Below are 19,331 nucleotides of genomic sequence, written 5' to 3'. Positions count from 1 at the left end.
AAATAGGAGGGTAGAGGATAGAGCAGCACAATAGTTTGTAGGCTAAAATTGTGTCTTATTCCTCCTACCCCTTCTTCCCCTTTACACAGAAACAAACATGCACAAAACATTAATAAAATAAATCAGACATTATGTGAAGCTTATCCACAAGAGCAGATTCTAGATACAAACTGAATCCCTGAACATTAATTTGATCTTCTGCCAAGTGCTGTAGAGGTCTTAAGAATCTCAGTGTATATTGTGAATGAGAGGTGAAAAAAGTTACAATTTTTACATTGTTTTCATTATATAAACGTATCTGGGCTTACGTATGTTCCTTGCTCTTTGGAGAAATGTGATTAAACTTTCAAATTTATATTTTTATTTAAAATATAACCAGAGCCATTCCCATACTTACGCAATAATATGTTAGCCAGAGGCAGCAGGCAGTTGATACTGCTTTCAGTGAATACAACCAGGACTGGGATTTGAAGACAGCCTTTTCAGTTTTCCCACTAAGAAAATGATTCACTCATTCTCCCTCTCACGGATCAGACTGCTGCTTTCAGCATGGTTGCATCAGAGGTTAATGTTTCCCATTGCACTACTCTACCTGACGGAGGAGCATTTTACTTTCATTTCAGTTCCCTGCACAGGTAACCAGGAGAGGAACAGAAGACACAAGGAAAACATGAAAAGACAACATTTTATGTAAATATTGTAAATGCATGGCAGCATTGTGCCCAAGGTGTTCCCCGAAGGAAGTCAAGGAGTGTGTTCCTTAGATCATAACTTTCTCCAAGTCCTTAAAGTAGTTTGAGATCTGTGACAAGTATAGAAGTGCTTGACCTGGGAGGTGAGAAAGTTTGCTTAAGCTGCCTCCTGACCATCCATTTGCACCACTTAACTCCATATCTCTTATTCTAATGTAAATTATTCGATACTGTGGCTAAGCGTAATCTGCTTCAAGTAGGATTGTAAAACACAGGGCGATCCGTTGGGAAGTCTGCCATGGCACTTCAGCAACCAGGAAATTATAGTTAAAACTTAAATTTGAAAACCCCTCATGCCATCGTTTCCTTGTAGGTATAAGTTCTTATCAGCTTCTTGGATACCTGCTGTATATTCAATACGTATTTTTGTTGTATGAGGAAAGCTGAAATGTCACACAGAGTTTCTGGGTTTTCCTCACAGTTTTTCATAACTTGCATGCATTTTTTTACTTAATTATCTCCCTTTTAAATTGATGTACTTCATGTTGTCTTTTTTAACCACAGAAAGAACTTTTCTTACAGTTTTTGCAAGCTTTTTTAATTCCTGAATGCAATTCTGAAAGAAAGTAGGCACTTCTCGCTTAAATATGTCAAAATTTTACCCAGCTGTTAGCCAGTAAGTCATAAAAAGATTCCTGTGAGGTAGGCAGTGCATGTTATCTTTTATACATGCAGACATAGCACTGTTGTACCACCTGAAATTCCATCAGGCTCCAAGCTCTGCAGAAAGTGACAAATGCTAGACAGGTATACGATTTATAATGGATGAGGTATGCAAGCAAGCTCTGGGAGTTGGATTGGATTTGATTACAGACAATAATATGACACAACCCCTGCCGTGGATAGTACACACATTGTGAAAGGCAGTGCAATCAGGCAGCAGGAACACCGGTCTGCAGGCATGATCTGGAGCCCTAAATCCACCTTTGCAGTACACCTACTGTGTGGTTTTGGGAAAGCCTTGTCCGATCTAACAGTCCTTCTTCCAATTACTTGTCTGTTTGTTTAGCAACAGCATGTTAAACAACCATACCGCACTAAGCCAATTCAATATAATTTATAGCCTAGCATGGCAGTAGGCTTTGGAGAGGCTTTTTAAAGGTATTATATGAAAAGACAAGAAGTTATTTGAATAATTTTGTGCAGGTGCTGGTAATGAACTTTGAAACTTTTCCATGAAGTAACTTTTCTCCATCAACAAAATCTTCCCTGAGGGACCACCCTCCACCCCAGCAACAATGAATGCACTTCCAGTACAAAGGTAAATGGTGGAGATACTGGTATTCCTGCATTGGGCAACGTTCAAGTATTGAGCAGTACTGAATGCAAAGCTTTCCTACTCCTAGATGGGAAATGAAAAAATCTCCATACCAAGCTATCATCTATGAGTGCTGGGCATGCCCACAGAATTTACAGACTTGATGTCTTCAAGTCAGCTTCAGACCCTTTTCATTCATCAGACAAGTCAGGTTGCCTGAGTGATTGCCCCTGCTCACATTGTCAGTGCACAGAAGTATCAACGTACTTGGTGATGGCCATTCGACATCAGTTATATTAGCAGCTCAGTAGGACCTGAACCTGCTAAATTTTAGGTTTAAACAAAAAGCTCTTGAGGCATTTTCCCCCTTTTTCTTCCCTCTGGATTCTGTCTCTTGTTTTTTTTGTATTGGCAGAAGAAAGAATGTGCAAATCAAAATGTCCATAATAGAGTATTGGTCTTGTGGAGAACAGAAGTTTAATGAAGATTTAATTTTTAAGACTGTAATTCAACAGCTGATAAAAGGCATGACTTGTCAATGAAACTGAGGCCTACACCATTAGGATGACTGTTCTAGCAAGTAAATGCCAACACATGCAATGATATAATCTTTCTTTCTTAAGCAGATTCATACATTTCATAAAATCACATTTCAATAAGTGTCTATTTTTGTCCAATGGTAAACAAACAGTTCAGTACTATTTCTGTATATCTGTAGCTGTGCTTTAGGCCCTGTAATTTTGTAAGGCTACTTATATCTCTGTTTGGCAACATTTCAATGAAAGCATCCTGAAAGGAAATTCGTATGCTCTGTGGTTTTAGTTTGTCAGGAAACTTCATTTGTTTTACAGTTTGGGCTTCTTTACTATTCTCCTCATGTCTTGTATGTCACCATTTTAAGAATTCCATGCAGTGATGCTTTTATCTTTAATATTATATCAACAGATGTTTTTTGCATACTGTAAGTTCAATCATAAGATCATTGGCAAAAATATAGCCCTGCCCTGGTTTTGCACTTTTATGTTATCAGAATCACAGTGATCTCTCTGTCCTGTGTTACCTCATGTTATCTCAGATTGATATTTCCAGCATTCTTTTAATTATTGGCCATATTTTCCAAATTCTAGCTGACAGGCATACCTTAAGGAGCCAAACACATTCTGTGCTCCAAAAATGTTTCAGTGGGTGGCTTTCCCTCCACCTTGAATGCTTTTGCCTGTCCCCTACTACATGACTATGCACTACATACAACATATGGCATTCTGACAAATCCATTGTTCTAATCCATGGCCTTCAAGAATGCCCTGTGGGAGCAAAAGGGTTTGGGGACCATTGCAGTACAAAAAACCCCCACTACATCTAGTTTGCTATAGAGAAAATTTTGCCTCATCCTGTCCAGCTTTACACATAGGATATAAAACGACCCCTTGTTCTTCTCAACACAGTAAGGGTATGTTGTGTTTGAAGTCTTGGTTCTGGTTATCAATGGTTTGTCCAGACTGCTAAACTATTGCAGGTGAGGAAATGGCCCACACAAGATAAAGAGCTGGTCTAAATTAGTTTTTTCCTCATGGGAATGGAAAGGGTCTTTCCACTTCTATGCACATACCTACAGATAGAATTGGTGAATGGTATTAATTGCCAGCCTAGGTGCTTCACACTATGGTGTTGCTTTCCTGCGCACACCCTTTCTCCATTCTTTGTTCTCATATGCCTTAGATTAGATTTCCACTTACCACCGTCTGGGCTTTTGGGCATTTAGGTATGAGTTCTGATCATGGAATTGATGGGAGTGTATCCTTACTTCTCCAGGCTGATTTCTTGTGCATGAGATACCATGCATGTTTTTAATCTGACTCTGTTTTATGGTGAAACACAAAACTTCCATCAGAAACTTACCTAATGGAAATATATTGGTGTTACCAGTCCTCCTTCTCTGCATTGTTCAGGTTCTTTGTTGAAGTCACATACACATGACTATAGTTATTGTAAAGGCGTAGCTGTAGTTTGATTCCCACCTCTGGTGAAAGAAAATTTAGAGCAGCTATGAGTATAGGAACGAATGACCAACAGCTCTTTCTACCAAGCCTTTTACTTTTCCTTCATACACCCTTTTCTGGCTTACCCATTCTGCCTCATTCTTCTCCTTTTTCTTTTTTCTTTTGCTTATTCCAGTTTATGGCTCATTGATTTCATAAGTCATACTAAGACCTCAGGTTCATCCTCAGGGCATAGATATCTGGAAAGCTGAAATAAGGATGTTGGCATGAAAAGAAAGTGGAAATGACATGGCTTTATCTGCCAATCCACAAATAACTTGGTGAACAAAGTTTCTGGCCATGAAATCTGAATACCATTTTAGAAATAACAAATTTGATTCACACCCAGTTTACTTTGGCTTCTGCCGATGGAGATTATAATACAGAATGGTGTTGGCAAAGCAGTACAGAGGGCAAAGCAGTGCAATGATCTTGTAAGTTGTTGCTCTTGGGATCTCATAGCCATCTAATGCAAACCGTAAGATGTTGATTAGAGTGACTAAGGCCGGAGACCCAGGTGACTTACGCAGGGCAAAACCCTAGAAAGCATCAGGCTCGTGTGATGTTCTGGCAGCTGCTTAAAGCTGTTCTTCTTTAGTGACATCCCTGTGGCACACTTGTTGCCTTCCTGAATTTAATGCATGCCCTAGCCAATTTGAAAGTGTCTCTGGGAGATAACATTTGCTCCTCTGTGCCAGCAGGTTAATGTGAGCCACCAGTTTCCAAGTCTCATGTTTGGAGCACATGCTAGCAAAACACGCCAGACTTTTACTACCAGGAGTAAGTGACCAGTGCAAGTGCACAGAACACCTACCCTATTTCACAAGAGGAATTTCATGGGTTTTAGATGTGAATGATAAGAAGCAGTTCTAATTTCAGAGACGTACACATTTTATTGGGTGTTTTTGCTACTTATGCATTACACAAGAAATTTCACAGCTGAAGGGTTTATTTCCTGACACCTGTTATATAAAGATGTGACAAAGATCTTTTCAAAGCATTGTTTATTTTACAACTATGGTTTTCTCCTCTGTATAACAGCGCTAGTTCATGTTATGAGTTCTTACTGTGGCATGTACAGTGACATCCTGTTGGCCTCTTCTCTAGGCAGGCAAAATTCCCATTGGTTTCAAGGGTAAGCTTGTCTGAGCAAAGACTGCTGATCAGCTCTGAGGCCCATCCTGTAGGCAGAGCCATAGTCCTGAAGTTTTGCTTTCATTGCCTCCAAAAGAGGCCAATTCTTACCATGGAACTGCACTGGCAGAACCACAGGCTATTATTGATGAGAACATGGTCATTAATTTCCTGCCACAACCTGCAGCCTGAGGCCAGCTGACCTCAGTGGGCAGCGTGCCCCACAATGTAACAGAACCAGAATTTAATCCAGAATATCTTTAACACAGTAGGTATTACTGAAACCTACATAACTCCCTTCCCTCTCTTCAATTCACAGCTACCTCATCCCTGAACTCCCAGCTTCAACAGCTTCAGCATCTTCAGCAGCTCCAGCATCAACAGCAGCAGCAGCAACAAGGTCAGCAGCAGCAACAGCAGCAGCAAAGCCAGCAGCAGCCACAAGGTCAGCAGACGCAGACTCCACAGCCACCCCAGCAGACCCAGCAGCCACAGCCACAGCCATCAGCGCCACCGCAGCAGAACCAAACACAGTCCCAGAGCCAGAGCCAACCACCTCCGGCTCCACAGTCCTCCAGCTCCCCTCATAAACCCAGCCAGTCACCAGGACATGGCCTTCCATCTCCTCTTACTTCACCAAATCCATTGCAGGTAGGATGCTAAGTACAAATCTCTAACAGTCTAACAACAGAAGGCACATACTCTCCCACTGCAAGGGGACATCAGGTGAAGGTTACACCTTCTGATCATACAGGCTAAGAAATTCCACCTTGTATTAGTTAATCCTTACAGGCATGCAGCTTAGAACAGCTAAAAGGCCTGACAAGCCAGAAAAGCATAACCAATGATCATCCAAGTCTGCTTCTTTCTGGAGAGTAAACATCTTTTGCTCTTAAAGTCTGTATCATAAAACCCATAGAAAACTATCTAATTTTTTTTCACGGATTCAGCATGTGACCTTCGCAAATGGCATTTCCCCAGCAGGCACCCTTTATGGTAACTTACGAGGACAGCAGAGTTAGCTGTTCATTAGCAGATGATCCTGACTGTCCCTAAAAGACATAGAGCTTCTTCTGGTGGACACATGCAGGGGATGGATGGGTTATCCTTCATCTTGAAATCACAGCCCTAACATTTATCCTGCTAAGAATCAAGTACTTCTGTTAAGAGTCTCAGTATAGACTCCAAAGCTAAGAATGCCAGTTAATGCATTTCCTAGATACTCACTGCAATGACACAGATGTTTTTAATAGACCAACAGCTACGGCACCCACACTGATGCTGGGCTCTGCCTGTCTTGGAAACCCTGGGCAGAAACAGGAGAGGTTTGATCCAAAGGTCCTAATTTCTTATAGTTGGGTGTTCTCACACTATATGTCATGCTATATTCATGTCCTGCAAGAACAGCTTTGACTGTACCCACAAGTATGATTCTAAATAAACACCAGGGTAGTCTGTGAAGTGGGCAGAGTCTCTTTCACTGGGTAGCTGAAATGCACTTAGAAACCAGCAAAGTCTCTATTCACCTTATTTTCTAAATTTTGAGACCCCACTTTAAAGGTTTTATCCACACTGATGGATTTGGCTCCATTTCCTGCAAAAATTAAACTGCATTAGCTTAATTATTAAAAAATCCTTTTTCAAACAATTAAGGGAATTAGTTTACAAGAAGCTGTTTGCCATGTGGCCAGTTAAACCTGCATTAATCTGAGTTTCAACTAAATTGCATCAAATACGATTTTTTAATGGTTTAGATAATAGACTTAAAAGTCCACAAGAGATGTGTCCTTACTTCATGAGCTTTTTGTTATAGTAGAGCATAACATTTCTAGAGCATCTTCTGTGTATTGTCTTAGGGGCTACTTAAGCACCACTTAATGCCAAGTCTATCATGCTAGTGAGTGCTTTGGGACTCTTTAGTATGCAGATTATTGACAAACAATTGTCAATAGGATTTGAGACAGGAATATTTCCAGAGGAGCTTCTGTTACATTTTATTGTCTCAGTGCAGCTGTAATATATGCACACTAACTACATATACTATATGTTGCTAAAACTGCCTGCTAAATATTTTGCTTGAAAAGGCACTCGGTTTTCCAAACAAACAAATGCACAAATAAATTATAGTTGGGGTAGGGAGGAAGTGGGATTATCTCAGTGAACATACTTCAAGGGGGTTTCACTAACACTGAATCTGAAGTCTTAGCCCTCATACAGCCTCTGGACCCAATCTAAATCTCAACTGAATCTGAGTACTTCCAGTCTCATCTGTGACCTACAGGTACAGGCCAGTAGAAGCACTTTCTACTGTTAGGTCTCCAGGGTCATATCTCCTCTTGCAGAACTACAATAAAAGTTAACCAAATAATTCCTTGCATGGGAGGTGTCAATATCAATATCTTCATGGTGATACCTTGGCACATCACTCTCTTTAGCATGCTTATCCTCACAACTACCCTTCTGAGAGCAGTCTTGATGTGGCAGACTCAACAGGATTGGAAGGAGGGAAACAAGTACTCTGAGGTGGTGTTAGTTCAAATGCTGTCCCCTAAACTTTTTAGGAGCTGGGGTTAGAGTTAATGAAAGACACCAACATGAGAGGTCTAGCATTCCCACTGGGCTGAGCTCAGCCAGTACAGCTAAGCCAGCTGCATGACTGGGACATTTTCAGAACAAAAGTCAAGAAATTCAAGTCATTAGCTGTCAGCTCTGACTCAGCATTAAAGATTTACTCATAATTTGGGGGATAAATATTTTTAATGTTCTTTCCTGTCTGATCCTTGCCATTTAAATAGTGATGAAAACCCAAAGTTTGTTCAGATACAAATATGCCTGTGCACTGACTTCCAGAGAGAAGCCAGAATTCAGCACAGTACTTCAGGCCTCACCTTAGCGATGTGTGTAGGGCCATGAGTTTGGCCTTCTAGCCATTTCCACAGCATTTCCACAGCAAGCAAAATACGTCTCAAGCTTCCTTAAGAAATGCTTAAGAAGTCGAAACATGCTCTGTCATATTGCTGAGAATGGCGAGACTTTAATATGCAAACAAGTGCCACTCAGAAATATTTCCAGAGAACTGCTGTTGTACTTTATATATGGTTGACGGATGTGTTCGGGTACTTTTCTAAAGCAGAGCAATGGTGAGATCTCCTCCATGAAATTTGTCTTTCCATTCTAAAGCCTGCAGAGAAAAAATGTTTTACCCCCATACATCTAGCTTGAGGACTGGATCTGAAATTGTTTTCTTCTGCACAAACATAAAAAAAAAAAAAAAGGAGGGGGGAGGGGGGGAGCACACGTTTGGCAGCAGTTCATATATCCAGTTCATAATAGCTGCTTAGAATGTGGATTTTTTTAATGTCTAATGTTTTAACTTAAAAATCGACCTAGAACAAAATTCAGAGATGTTATGGCCTCTAAGGTAATGTTCTTTATGAACTAGAAAGAAATGGGTTTTGTTTGAAGAATATTAAGGGAATAAAGATCAAGTAAGTTAAAGTTTGACAGCTTAAATTTCATTTCTGAATTCTTGATTTTTTCATGTGGGCTTTATCCTCTTACATTATTCAGGATCTGTCTGAAAGATATTAGTTTAGAACAATGCAACCTCAAAAAATTGTCACAGAAAGTCAGTAATTCAGGAGGATGATTGTGTTTGTTTCAAAAAACTCTGAAGGATAACAGCAATTACATCTCAAAATGTACAGATGCTGTCATGTCCTTCAGAAGGCAAATTAAATGAAAGTGACTTGCTTAGGTATACCTGGGTGAGGTACTTTTGGTAGCTGATCAGAAATTAATAATACCAGTGCAGTGTACACCAGCTAAAGGTCTCAGAACGATTCTTGTCAGATTGTTCTGTAATACTCTGCTCTAATTTTATCACTATTTTTTACTCAGTTCAGTGGGCTGGATTGTAGTTACAAAACTATTATTTTTAGGAAGTCTTTTAATGATTTGTAGAAAGATGAAAAACCTCTTTAGGTTCCAGGGCCTGGATTCTGTGCTGACATAAGTGATGATGCTCCAGATTTATACTGGTAAAAGCAAACCTCTGCAGAACCAGATACATTGCTGAATTGTAAAAGACAATAAACCAAAGGAGAATTTTCCAAAGCAACTCTGTATTTCAGGAGGTGGTGGGTCAGGTATATGATGGAAGATTTTCATCCCTTCATTTTAAAATGGTGAAATTCCTCATATAGATAATCGTAGTCTGATTTTTACTTTCATCGTGTCAATTGATTAAGACAAAGGAATCCAGAGGTGAAAAACAACCTAGCTCATGATGTAAACTGGGGTCTTGGAAACCTTTACTTCTGGGAAAATACACTCCTCCAAATATGCTTCTCCTGTGAATGTTTAATGTCATTACATGGCAAACTATATGGGTTCTTGAATGGTCAGCATGTTACAACTTCAAAGGATAGTTAGCACTTCTTACAGAGTTTCCATTCAATTAAATTTCTGAAGCCATAAGATCTTGATTATATGCTGTTTAAAATCAGATGAGCCAAGTACTGAGTAGCCAATTATTCTGCTTGACTACCAGGAAAACGCCCTTTGTATCAGCAACATACATTTAACTGGCTCCAAATGGGGGTTATCTTCTGGTGCTGACACTCACTGTATGTTTTAGCGGTATGGATAAGATGAACGTACCCACAGACAGATCTACAAAAGGAGAGCTGCACTATAGGAATAGAAGAATTCCCAATGATTTCTACTGCTCTGTTCATGTGTGAATATGAACAGACAAACAGGAAAACCCCCAGGGATTGCCCCACTGTAAAATTATTCTGACCGTTTTCAGAACTCTTTCCTAAAGCACCTTGTTGTCGTAGAAGCCTACCTACAATAACGGGAGCTGACGGAAGATGATGAGTGAGAAAGAAATAATAATAAAAGGAAGGAGGAAGGGAAGTGAGGAGATGACAACAGCAGAAAAATCTTCCAAGTAATAGCAAACTCTAGGATAGCAAAACCAGAACCTCCTTCAGATTAAATTTTCATACTAATCTTAAATAATGTATTTGGAACCTCAACACTTTTATAACAAAGGAGCAAAGAAAAGCAGAAAGGCTGAAACATTCAGCTGTAAATGAGGGAGAATGTGTACACAGATGCCTGAGGTTCCAACAGTCACAAAAAACAAACCGCCCCTTCCCTTCTCCCCAACCTCACTCACTGGGTAGTTTCTCATTAAGGAAAAATCTACTTTAAAGAAATTTCTGTGTTTAGTGACACTTTGATAAATTTACATATATTTAAGATACAGAAGAAACAGCAAAGTCTCTGTTGGTTTGAGGAAGGCAGCTGGGATAAGTTTGCAAGGACTATCTATAGTCATGGGCTGTCTTTAAATCTGTGTTGACATCCAAGACCTGCTGTAGTTTTCTCATGCTTATTGAATCCTGAGATCAAGAAAACTTGACCAAGATTGTGACACCAGTAATCCCACTGAGGGTTTTTCTTGTTTTGCTAAAATTACCTAGCCTTCTTCCTGCATATGATACTGTGCACTGTATGACTGTCTGAATCTGTTCCCAAGTTACTTGGTAATCAGTTTGACAAACAAATATTTTATAAGTATAAGTAGTGAGTAAATGCAGTGCAGTTTGTCCTAGCTGGTCACTCAGGTGCCACTCACTGCACTGTGCTGTACCATGCTCCCTGGCCCCGGCGCACAGGCAGAGACATGCAAGTCAGTTTCCTGGCACAGCTAGCTTATCTGAGAGCTCCTACGCTTTGCTTCTACCTGGAGACGCATGAGTGTCTTTTCCACAGAAAGGATAGTTTCAGTTATGTGCAAGACTGCATCCATCCACAGGACTGAGCAGGGTTTCAGATGTTCTCCTCAGCTGTCTTCCTTCTCCCAGAAGCTCACTGGTTTTTTGGGTCATTGAGGCACTGGGACTTCACACTCTAAAGCTGTTGAATACTGCATTTAAACAGAGCGAAGAGATGTTTAAGGGTTCTCAAAGAGACTTTATAAGCAAGTCTCTTCATTCCCTGAGGAAACCTCTCAGTTGGAGCACTGCCTGCCTGGTCCATCCAAATATACTCTGCAGGTGTTGCTATTTTCAGAAGCGCAAGGAGTACTGCTGTCTGACTCACATTTGAAGCAAAGGAAGTTAATCTTTGAGCAAAACAACTGGCATTATTAGCACCCAAGGGGCAGAAGCTGAGGCTAATATAGGAAACCATTTGCTAAAGAATCCTCTGAAGGAGAGGAAAGTGGAGCTGTTTGCCCAGCAAGCTCTGGCTTCTGAAATGGGAGCATTTAATGAACTCCCTAAAGTAACTGAAATATTTAATAAATAGGGAAATAAATAAATAATATCCTCCCAGGACAGATCTTGGAAAGGATCCATATCCCAAAAGGTCTTCTATTTCCAAAGCCTCTCTAGGCAGACAGGAGGACTCTTCGGGATCTTAGGGACAGAAAAAATTAGCACAGCCCTCAGATACACTTATATCCAGTGGATCTGGTTTGCTAGCATTCATTTATCTTAATTTCTCTTTTCACTCATATTTCCAAAAGTTTTCAGGAAAGTAGAGAATATCCTGAAACATTGGTTTATTTTCCCCTATTCTTCATACCCGTCACTTCTTTGTAATAAAGCAAAAGAAAAAAAGAAAAAGGCAAGTAATCACAGGTTTCTAGTTTTGTGATTAAAAAAAATTCTTCTACTTGGAAGCAAGTGGACCAAGTGAAACAGAGAACCTAGTGGACTTGTTGAATATGATTGAGGAGCAATATCCTGGAAGTGGTATAGCCCTAATGTTATATCATTCGAGGCTCCTTGTACAAATAAGCATCTAAAAGAGATTGCTCAGCTTCTACATACTGCCTTAAAAAAAAAAAAATCCACTCCAGACTGCATTTTAAAGTTTTAAATTAAGCCTTTTTCAGCAGTATTCCTAAGATCTGTCAGACTGTCCACTTGTGGATTCTGTTGGTGGTTTTAGCAGGTGCAGTTTAGAGCAGGTGTTTAAAAAAATAATAATACTTTCTCTTTTATTGGTAGCCAGCACGTTTTGAGAGAGTGACTAAGCACAGGCCTGGAGATTATGAAATTTGCTTAAGTGTTAATGGGTTGATTGCTGAGTTACAGCCTGCCGTCTTTACTGGAAATTGATTGACTGGTGCTGCAGGTCTTCACACTTGACGCTCGGATTTGACTCGAAAATTCTGCCAAGTCTTTTACTCTGAAATTTATCTTAATTAGATCTGAAAGACCTGCCACAGCAGAATAGTCACACCGATTAAAATGAAAAACAGGAGAAATTACTGATCAAATTAATCATAATGTCGGGTTACAGCTGTAGGTCTGATGTAATTTGCCACTCCAGTGAGTTACATCGGCCCAGGCAGAGGAAAGAGAGCTGGTTTTACGCTGATCCGTAACACCAGGCAGCTTCGGGCAGCCCATCAGGACGTTTATTCCATTCATTCTCTTGGCTTATTCTGACCTTAGTGCTGCAACTAGAAACAAATTAGGCAAAAGAAAAAAAAATATCCTTTTATCCAAGGGGTTGCACTGGAAACATGAGCCTTCCAAATCCTTCTTGTTTCATTTTTCCACTTTCTCCACCAGCCTTCTACTTTTGTTTGAAGTAACCAACAACTGATTATGTGGAAACTGGAAAATTAAAAGTTCAGAGGTTACCACCTCAGGCACAAGTCAGAAAATGGGTATTTCTAAGAGCTTCTAGTGGGTTAGGGTATGAGGAAATTAGGATAATTTAGGCAAATGGGTATATAGCTGCACATTAGAAGGCATGCCCTAACAGGTAGGAAATCAACAATCAGACTTGATATCTTATAGATGTGATGATCCTAAAATTTATTTTTAAATTGTGTACTTGTAATATACTACATTCTACGATAACCTTTTTTTATTATTATTAATGTAGAAATTACTAGATGAATCCATGTTAGAAAGGTATAGGTTGTGGGTCTTAAGGGGCCCCACCATAAAATTTTCATCTGGAAGAGAAGCCTTCTCCAAGTTTCCTAGTATTTGTTCCACCAGCAAGATCTGAAAGATTTTTAGGACAACCTGTTTTGTAGCACCATTGTATTTTTTGCTGCTGATCCAGGACAAAGTCAAGAAATTGAGTAATTTGCCACCAGCTGAGAAAGGTAATTGACATGTTTTTAGCTGGGATAGAGTTAATTTTATTCCTAGTAGCTGGTATAGTGCTGTGTTTTGGACTTAGTATGAAAATAATGTTGATAACACACTGATGTTTTAGCTGTTGCTAAGTAGTGCTTGTACTGGTCAAGGACTTCTCCAGCTTCCAGTGCTCTGCCAAGTGTGCAAGAAGCCAGGAGGGGGCACAGCCAAGGGAGCTGACCCAAACTGGCCAGAGGGATATTCCATATCATATGATGTCATGCCCAGTATGTTAACTGGGGGGAGCTGGCCAGGGGAAGCAGCGATCGCTGCTTGAGGACTGGTGGCGTTGGTCAGCGGGTGGTGAGCAGTTGCATCACTTGTGGTTTTTTTCTTTTCCCCAGGTTTCATTTCCCTTTCTCTTGTTATTTTCCTTTTAATTATATTAACATTATTATTTTTATTATTATCATACTCATTATTTTTATCATTATTACTAGAACAATTTTATTTTAATTATTAAACTGTTCTTATCTCAAGCCCTGCATTTTCTTCCTTTTGCTCTTCCAATTCTCTCCCCCTTCCCACTGGGGTGGGGGGAGTGAGCGGCTGCGTGGGGCTTAGTTGCTGACTGGGGCTAAACCATGACAGTAATGAAGTAAAGGAAAGAGAAAAAGAAACTAGATGAGCTCTGTGAGTTTCAGAAAAAAAAAAACAAACTGTCTTACCTTTGAAACACCCCCAATTGTTTATTTTGATACTGTAGTAACTTAAATTGATCAGGAATTTCCTAAGTGATTTTTCTTTTCCAACAATGATGTCATTCCTCAAAATTGGTTTCTCCCCTGCTCAAAAATTTCATTTTAATTTTCTATTTTAGGCCCAGGAAATTGAAAGAATTGAGGATAACTTTTGTTTAAAGTATCTTAAGTTGATATAAACAGTTTATTTCATCAAATTGCCTAAAAAATAATGATTTAACAAAAAAAACTGTAAACATTTTAATTCATGGTAATGATTTGAAATCTGCTGAAATACGTGATCATTTTCAAATGCAAGTTTTGTTTGCTGAAACATTTCAATATTCCATCTTTTATCTGCATTTGCATCAGAATTACATCTTAACTCAGGAGAATTTCCTGCCTGACAGGAATTTGACTTACATCTGATAGCTTAGACATGATCAACTATCTTGTGAGGATTTCAGTCGGAGAATCAAGCTAGGTTATGTTTGTGAAAGAGATTGGAAGGTGAAGCTGAGTTTCCAGAAGAGAAAAACTGATGTATGAAAATAGCACCTCATATATTGCTAGGATTATACCTTTACTAGAGGAATTATGATGATGCATTTTGGTTCCTAAAGGAACTGAGATTCTTTAAAGCAGCAATCACTGCTGCAATATCTTTGTATACCTGTTAAGAGATACTTACACGCTTGTAAAAAGCCTCAGGGAAGCAGTCAGACCTGGGAGGATCCTAGGCACCTAACCTTTTCTTTATAGCATCTGTATTTTCACTAAAATATGGGCCCAGTCACAGTACAGAGCGATAGTCCGTAGTAGTGCTGGTCAATAAATTGATATCAGGAGATGATTCTGAATGAATATGATAAAAAATTATATAAAAATCGTTAGTTGCTAATGCTCTTACACTTTTCACCATAGTGACCTTATAATCCCATTTTCAACCTGCTGGATAGCCCAGCCCAGCTGGAGCACTCTCTCTTCTTGCTCTCCTCCCAGTTTTGGCCGTGCTATACTTGTGGACTGGTGGAACAGGACAGGAGGTGGTAGAGGGCTGATCTTCTGTTGACCTTTCCCCAGGAGGTGGGGGACACCTCGCAGAGTGCAAAGCAGAGCTGCCAATGTGGGTACTCCATGGGCTATAGGTCATGGGGGCAGGTGATGAGGATGAGGGCTGTACTGGGATCAAGGTCAGGGATTCATCTGAGGGTGCAGCTTCTATCAGTGTAGAATTCCTCAGGGACAGGGTCCGATTTTAGGGAGGAAAAGGAAAATTTTCTGGGGAGGAGAGGGGAGAAAAACAATGTCTTTGTTATTCACAGTCCCTTTATTCTACTGACCTTTTCCAATGGGAGAGAGACGCAAAAACACAGAAGAATTGGCACTGTGAAAGGCTGAAACTTGATCGTTGATCACCACTCTGGAATATGATGCTGTGTGCATTTCCGTCCTACCTCTGTCTGCAACTTTTCGCTTCATAATGAGACCTAACGCTATCCTAGGAAAGTTGGCAGGAGGTTTCTCATAGCTCTCAAATGAGACAGGAGCAAGTTCAATATGCTGTTAGGAAGGTTTCCCCCTCTTCTCCCTTCCCAACTTTATAGAATTACAGCTTCCTATTTTTTTTTAACTGTATTCTGACTATGAAACATGTTCTCCATGCAATCAAAACGTGTCTGACAGAATTTTCAGTTCATGTAAAACAAATATAAAAATAAACAAAACTTGAGAAAACCAAGCCATTCTAAAAATCCTTGATGTTTTCCCCGTAGACATTCAAAGAGTATGTCTAGGGGGAAATCACTGGTACTTCAAATGTACAAGCAGGTATAGAGATAACATATGTCAGTCCTGTAGACCCAAACTTGGCAGTCCGTGCTCTCATGAGTGAAAACTGCAGTGAGGGGAGGGAGTTCTTTTACAGCAACATACAATCTGCATATTTAGCTCTAATCTCATTATCAAGTTATGCCTTTGCTGAATTCACTTTTGAAAAATAATTTGCGTCAGGAAGCAAAGTGCTCTAGTAAATGGTTGTTGAATTCAGGAGCACCAGACTGCAGTCCCAGCTCTGTCACTGTCTGGCATGTCACTTTGTCTTTCTGTTCTTTTGTTGATTCTCCCACCATTGTTTGATCTCTTTAGACTTTAAACTTTTACAGTTTTATGGTATAATGCAATGAGGCCTTGATCTTGGATGGGGATTCTAGGTACTGCTGTAACACTAATACTGTGAATGCACGGAGTATTCAAAAGAGGAATCACATAGCCCCAGTCACTCGCTTGCTGAATTCAGAGTAGTATTGCTGTTGACTTCGGAGGACACAGAATTGGTATCCATTTTGTTTTCAAGTATATTGAATATTTTGAAGTTTCTGTCAGCTGCTCAGTGTGCTGTCAAATGCACTAATGAAAGGTTTTCCTAAAGTTAATTTTCCTATTCGTAATACAATAACCAAATTTGCTTTAACACTTGAAAAAATCCATCCATACTAAAGAGAATCAGTTGCTTAATCCTAAAATTAAAGGTTATTGCATGCAAGAGAAAATAATTACATGCTCAAAGTATGGAAAAAAGAAAACTTTTTTAATATGTAGGTATTTGTATAATTAAAGACTAATCAAGCATGAAGGCTGCTGACTAAACCAGAAAATGAGATTGTTGGCAAGCAATATTGTAATGTAAATGCCATTTTTGTTTAAGTACTAAAGAGCTGGAGGAATGATATCCTGAACAGATTAAAAGCAAACAGCATTGATAATAAATATTTATCAGATTTCAAATGCAACACACAGAGATTTTTATATTTTACATGCAAAATATATTGGCATTGAAATATTCAGTCACTTTTCAAAGGTTTGTTCACATCTTCACTTTAAAATGTTGAAAAGCAAGCACTCACTGGTAAGAGAAAGAGCTTTAGAACTCAGTCTTAACCTGTAGCAATGTCAGTAATCTGTAGGCAATGGAAAACAGCTGAGACTTGCTAACATGCTTAACTACAAATGTATAAGATCAACTCCTGAGGCTGTAGAGTCAGAATTTTAATGGTCTTTATGTGTGTTTTGTTTCCTTTCTCTTTTTTCCAAAATGTTCACATTAATTTTTCAAAAAGAGGGAGAAGCTTCTCAAACTTAAATGCATGTCATGAAACAAATGCATAGTAAAGTATTTATGGAGGGCATTTGTATATACAGAAATTATCCCAATGTAACCTCCATTTTGTTTTAGAGACTCTTCAGTTAAAGGTTTGTATCTTCTCAGGGCAGTGCTTTTAAATTGATGTAAAAGTATTTTGCTGGTTAAATATGCTCATCATATACCTTCGTGTTATGTTACTTTAGCCTAAAGCTTCTTCAGAAGTGGGTATAAAGATATTTGGTTACATCAAGAGTTGAGAAGAATGAGGAAATGCTAAAAATGAAACACCAAATGTGTTTCCATTCCCATCCATTTTCTTTCCATGTTTCTTTCAACACTGTTCCCAGTGTTGGCACTACTCAGCATGCTGAAGTCCAGCAGAAACCATCTCTTAATCAAGCCTGGTCATGCAATAGTTGCAGCTAATTTAAAACATCCTTTGACATCTGTAAAAAGAGGCTTAAACCCAACGGATATGATGGTAAGGCAACGAAGACCTTTGCTTTAGTACATGCACTGTGGGCTATTGCATCCTTTGTGTTGATGTGTACCTCCTGCTGTTTCCTCATACATTTACTTTTCAGAATAATTTTCATCTCACTTGATTATGACTGAGAGATACAATAGCATGTCACTGACAGAGTTATTGGGGGAAAGTGACAATAGGGATTTTTGAATTTAAGGCTGCCTCCAACATTATCAAATTTTTCCTAGCCTAGTGTAATTATATTCTATTAGCCTTTGGACAAAGGGAGTGTAGACAAGTTAAAATTAAATAATACTGTGCGAAAGTCTAATGCTAGTCTCTTGAATAAGTATTGATCTAATTTTCAGAAGGGTTGAGTCACTCCCATTGATGTGAACTGTAGAAATTATTACTTAGCCCTTGAAGGAGCAAAAACACGGATTTCAACCCCTGGATTCCTTAGAAAAATCTTGCTTGTGTCTATAGGTTATATCACAGGAAACTGACAATTTGCAGATGCCAAAATTCAGACCGAGCCAGCCAGGTTCATACCGGTGTTTATCTGAGTTACTGGGCCCTTAAATGTACAACTTCATGGATAGGCATATTAATATATCATCATTAAGAATCTTTATAATAATTACTTTATAGGTCCTCTAAGCAATTCATATCGACACTAGTCTAATGATACTAAGGATTACTTTGGTAAAAGCACACTAAGGAAAATAGTAGGAAAAGGTCAAAACCGTGTGTGTAGACCATCAGTCAGTGGTCCAGCAAGAAGCAAACGAGAAGAGCCAGTAAAGCACATTTAGAACAAAGCTACGCAACTGATGGCCTGTAAGCCAGGTTGACCCATAGGAGCTTCCCATCCAGACCCCAAGTGAGCAAATGAAAGAAAAAGAAGAGGTTTATGAAGGCAACTGCACATATGCTTTGCCCTGGGATGTGCGGTTGCCTGTGAGTCCCCAGAGCCGGAGGTGAGCAGGTGAGAAGTCCGCCCTTTTATATGTGTTTGTTTGTTTGTTTTTCACACATACTTGAGTGAAGCATAGTAATAAATTTTAGGTTGCCTGTTAGCAAGAGACCCTAATTCTTTTCTTCTTTGAGAGATGTGCCTCCCAAAGATTACTGATCCTGTCAAGCAGGTGGTAATTCCTTTTCATTTTCTGACTGTAGTGTCTATAAAGTGTAAGTTACAAGAGGGTTTACCTATTATTTCTAGAAGGGAGATTACCACAGTTTACTGAGGAAAACGTGGTAACATGTAAATTATTTAAAGGCTGAAACAGATGCTTTCACAAGTCATTAAACTACCCTATGTCTTGAAACACAAAGAGGGTATCCCTGGGATATTTATCTGAGAGGTCTGCAGGTCAAAAGGTGAAGGGACTCAGCAGAAAAAGAAGCAGTCACATACAGAAAAAGCAATTATTCACAAAATAAAAATGATAGCAGTTAGAAGTGTCAGCATATACATCTCAGATGCCTTTGGTGGGGCCATTACTTATGAAAAAAGTAATTATTGCTGCCATTTTGCACACGATACCATGTACCTATTTCATTGTAACCATGGCTTGCGTAGCATTTATTTGTATGGAAAATCTACAAAGAAACCTCAAACCACCTAGTGAAATGTAGATACGTCTCCCAGCTCTCTGGCTTTATACTCTG

At 39.3% G+C, this 19,331-nt stretch overlaps 1 protein-coding gene across 1 annotated transcript in view; it reads left to right on the top strand.

Annotated features, from left to right (window-relative positions):
* Nucleotides 1-19,331, top strand: part of POU6F2 (POU class 6 homeobox 2) — a 185,741-nt gene that overhangs the window by 78,566 nt on the left and 87,844 nt on the right. Inside the window, exon 3 of the mRNA XM_064441798.1 lies at nt 5,503-5,834. Within this exon, the coding sequence (XP_064297868.1) occupies nt 5,503-5,834 (332 nt within the window). The remainder of the gene's footprint in view (nt 1-5,502; nt 5,835-19,331) is intronic.

This window comes from Phalacrocorax carbo, chromosome 2 (assembly GCF_963921805.1).
Source record: "Phalacrocorax carbo chromosome 2, bPhaCar2.1, whole genome shotgun sequence".
Taxonomy (NCBI): domain Eukaryota; kingdom Metazoa; phylum Chordata; class Aves; order Suliformes; family Phalacrocoracidae; genus Phalacrocorax; species Phalacrocorax carbo.
Note: the sequence above shows the minus strand (reverse complement) of the source record. Positions and strands in the feature narration are given on the sequence as shown.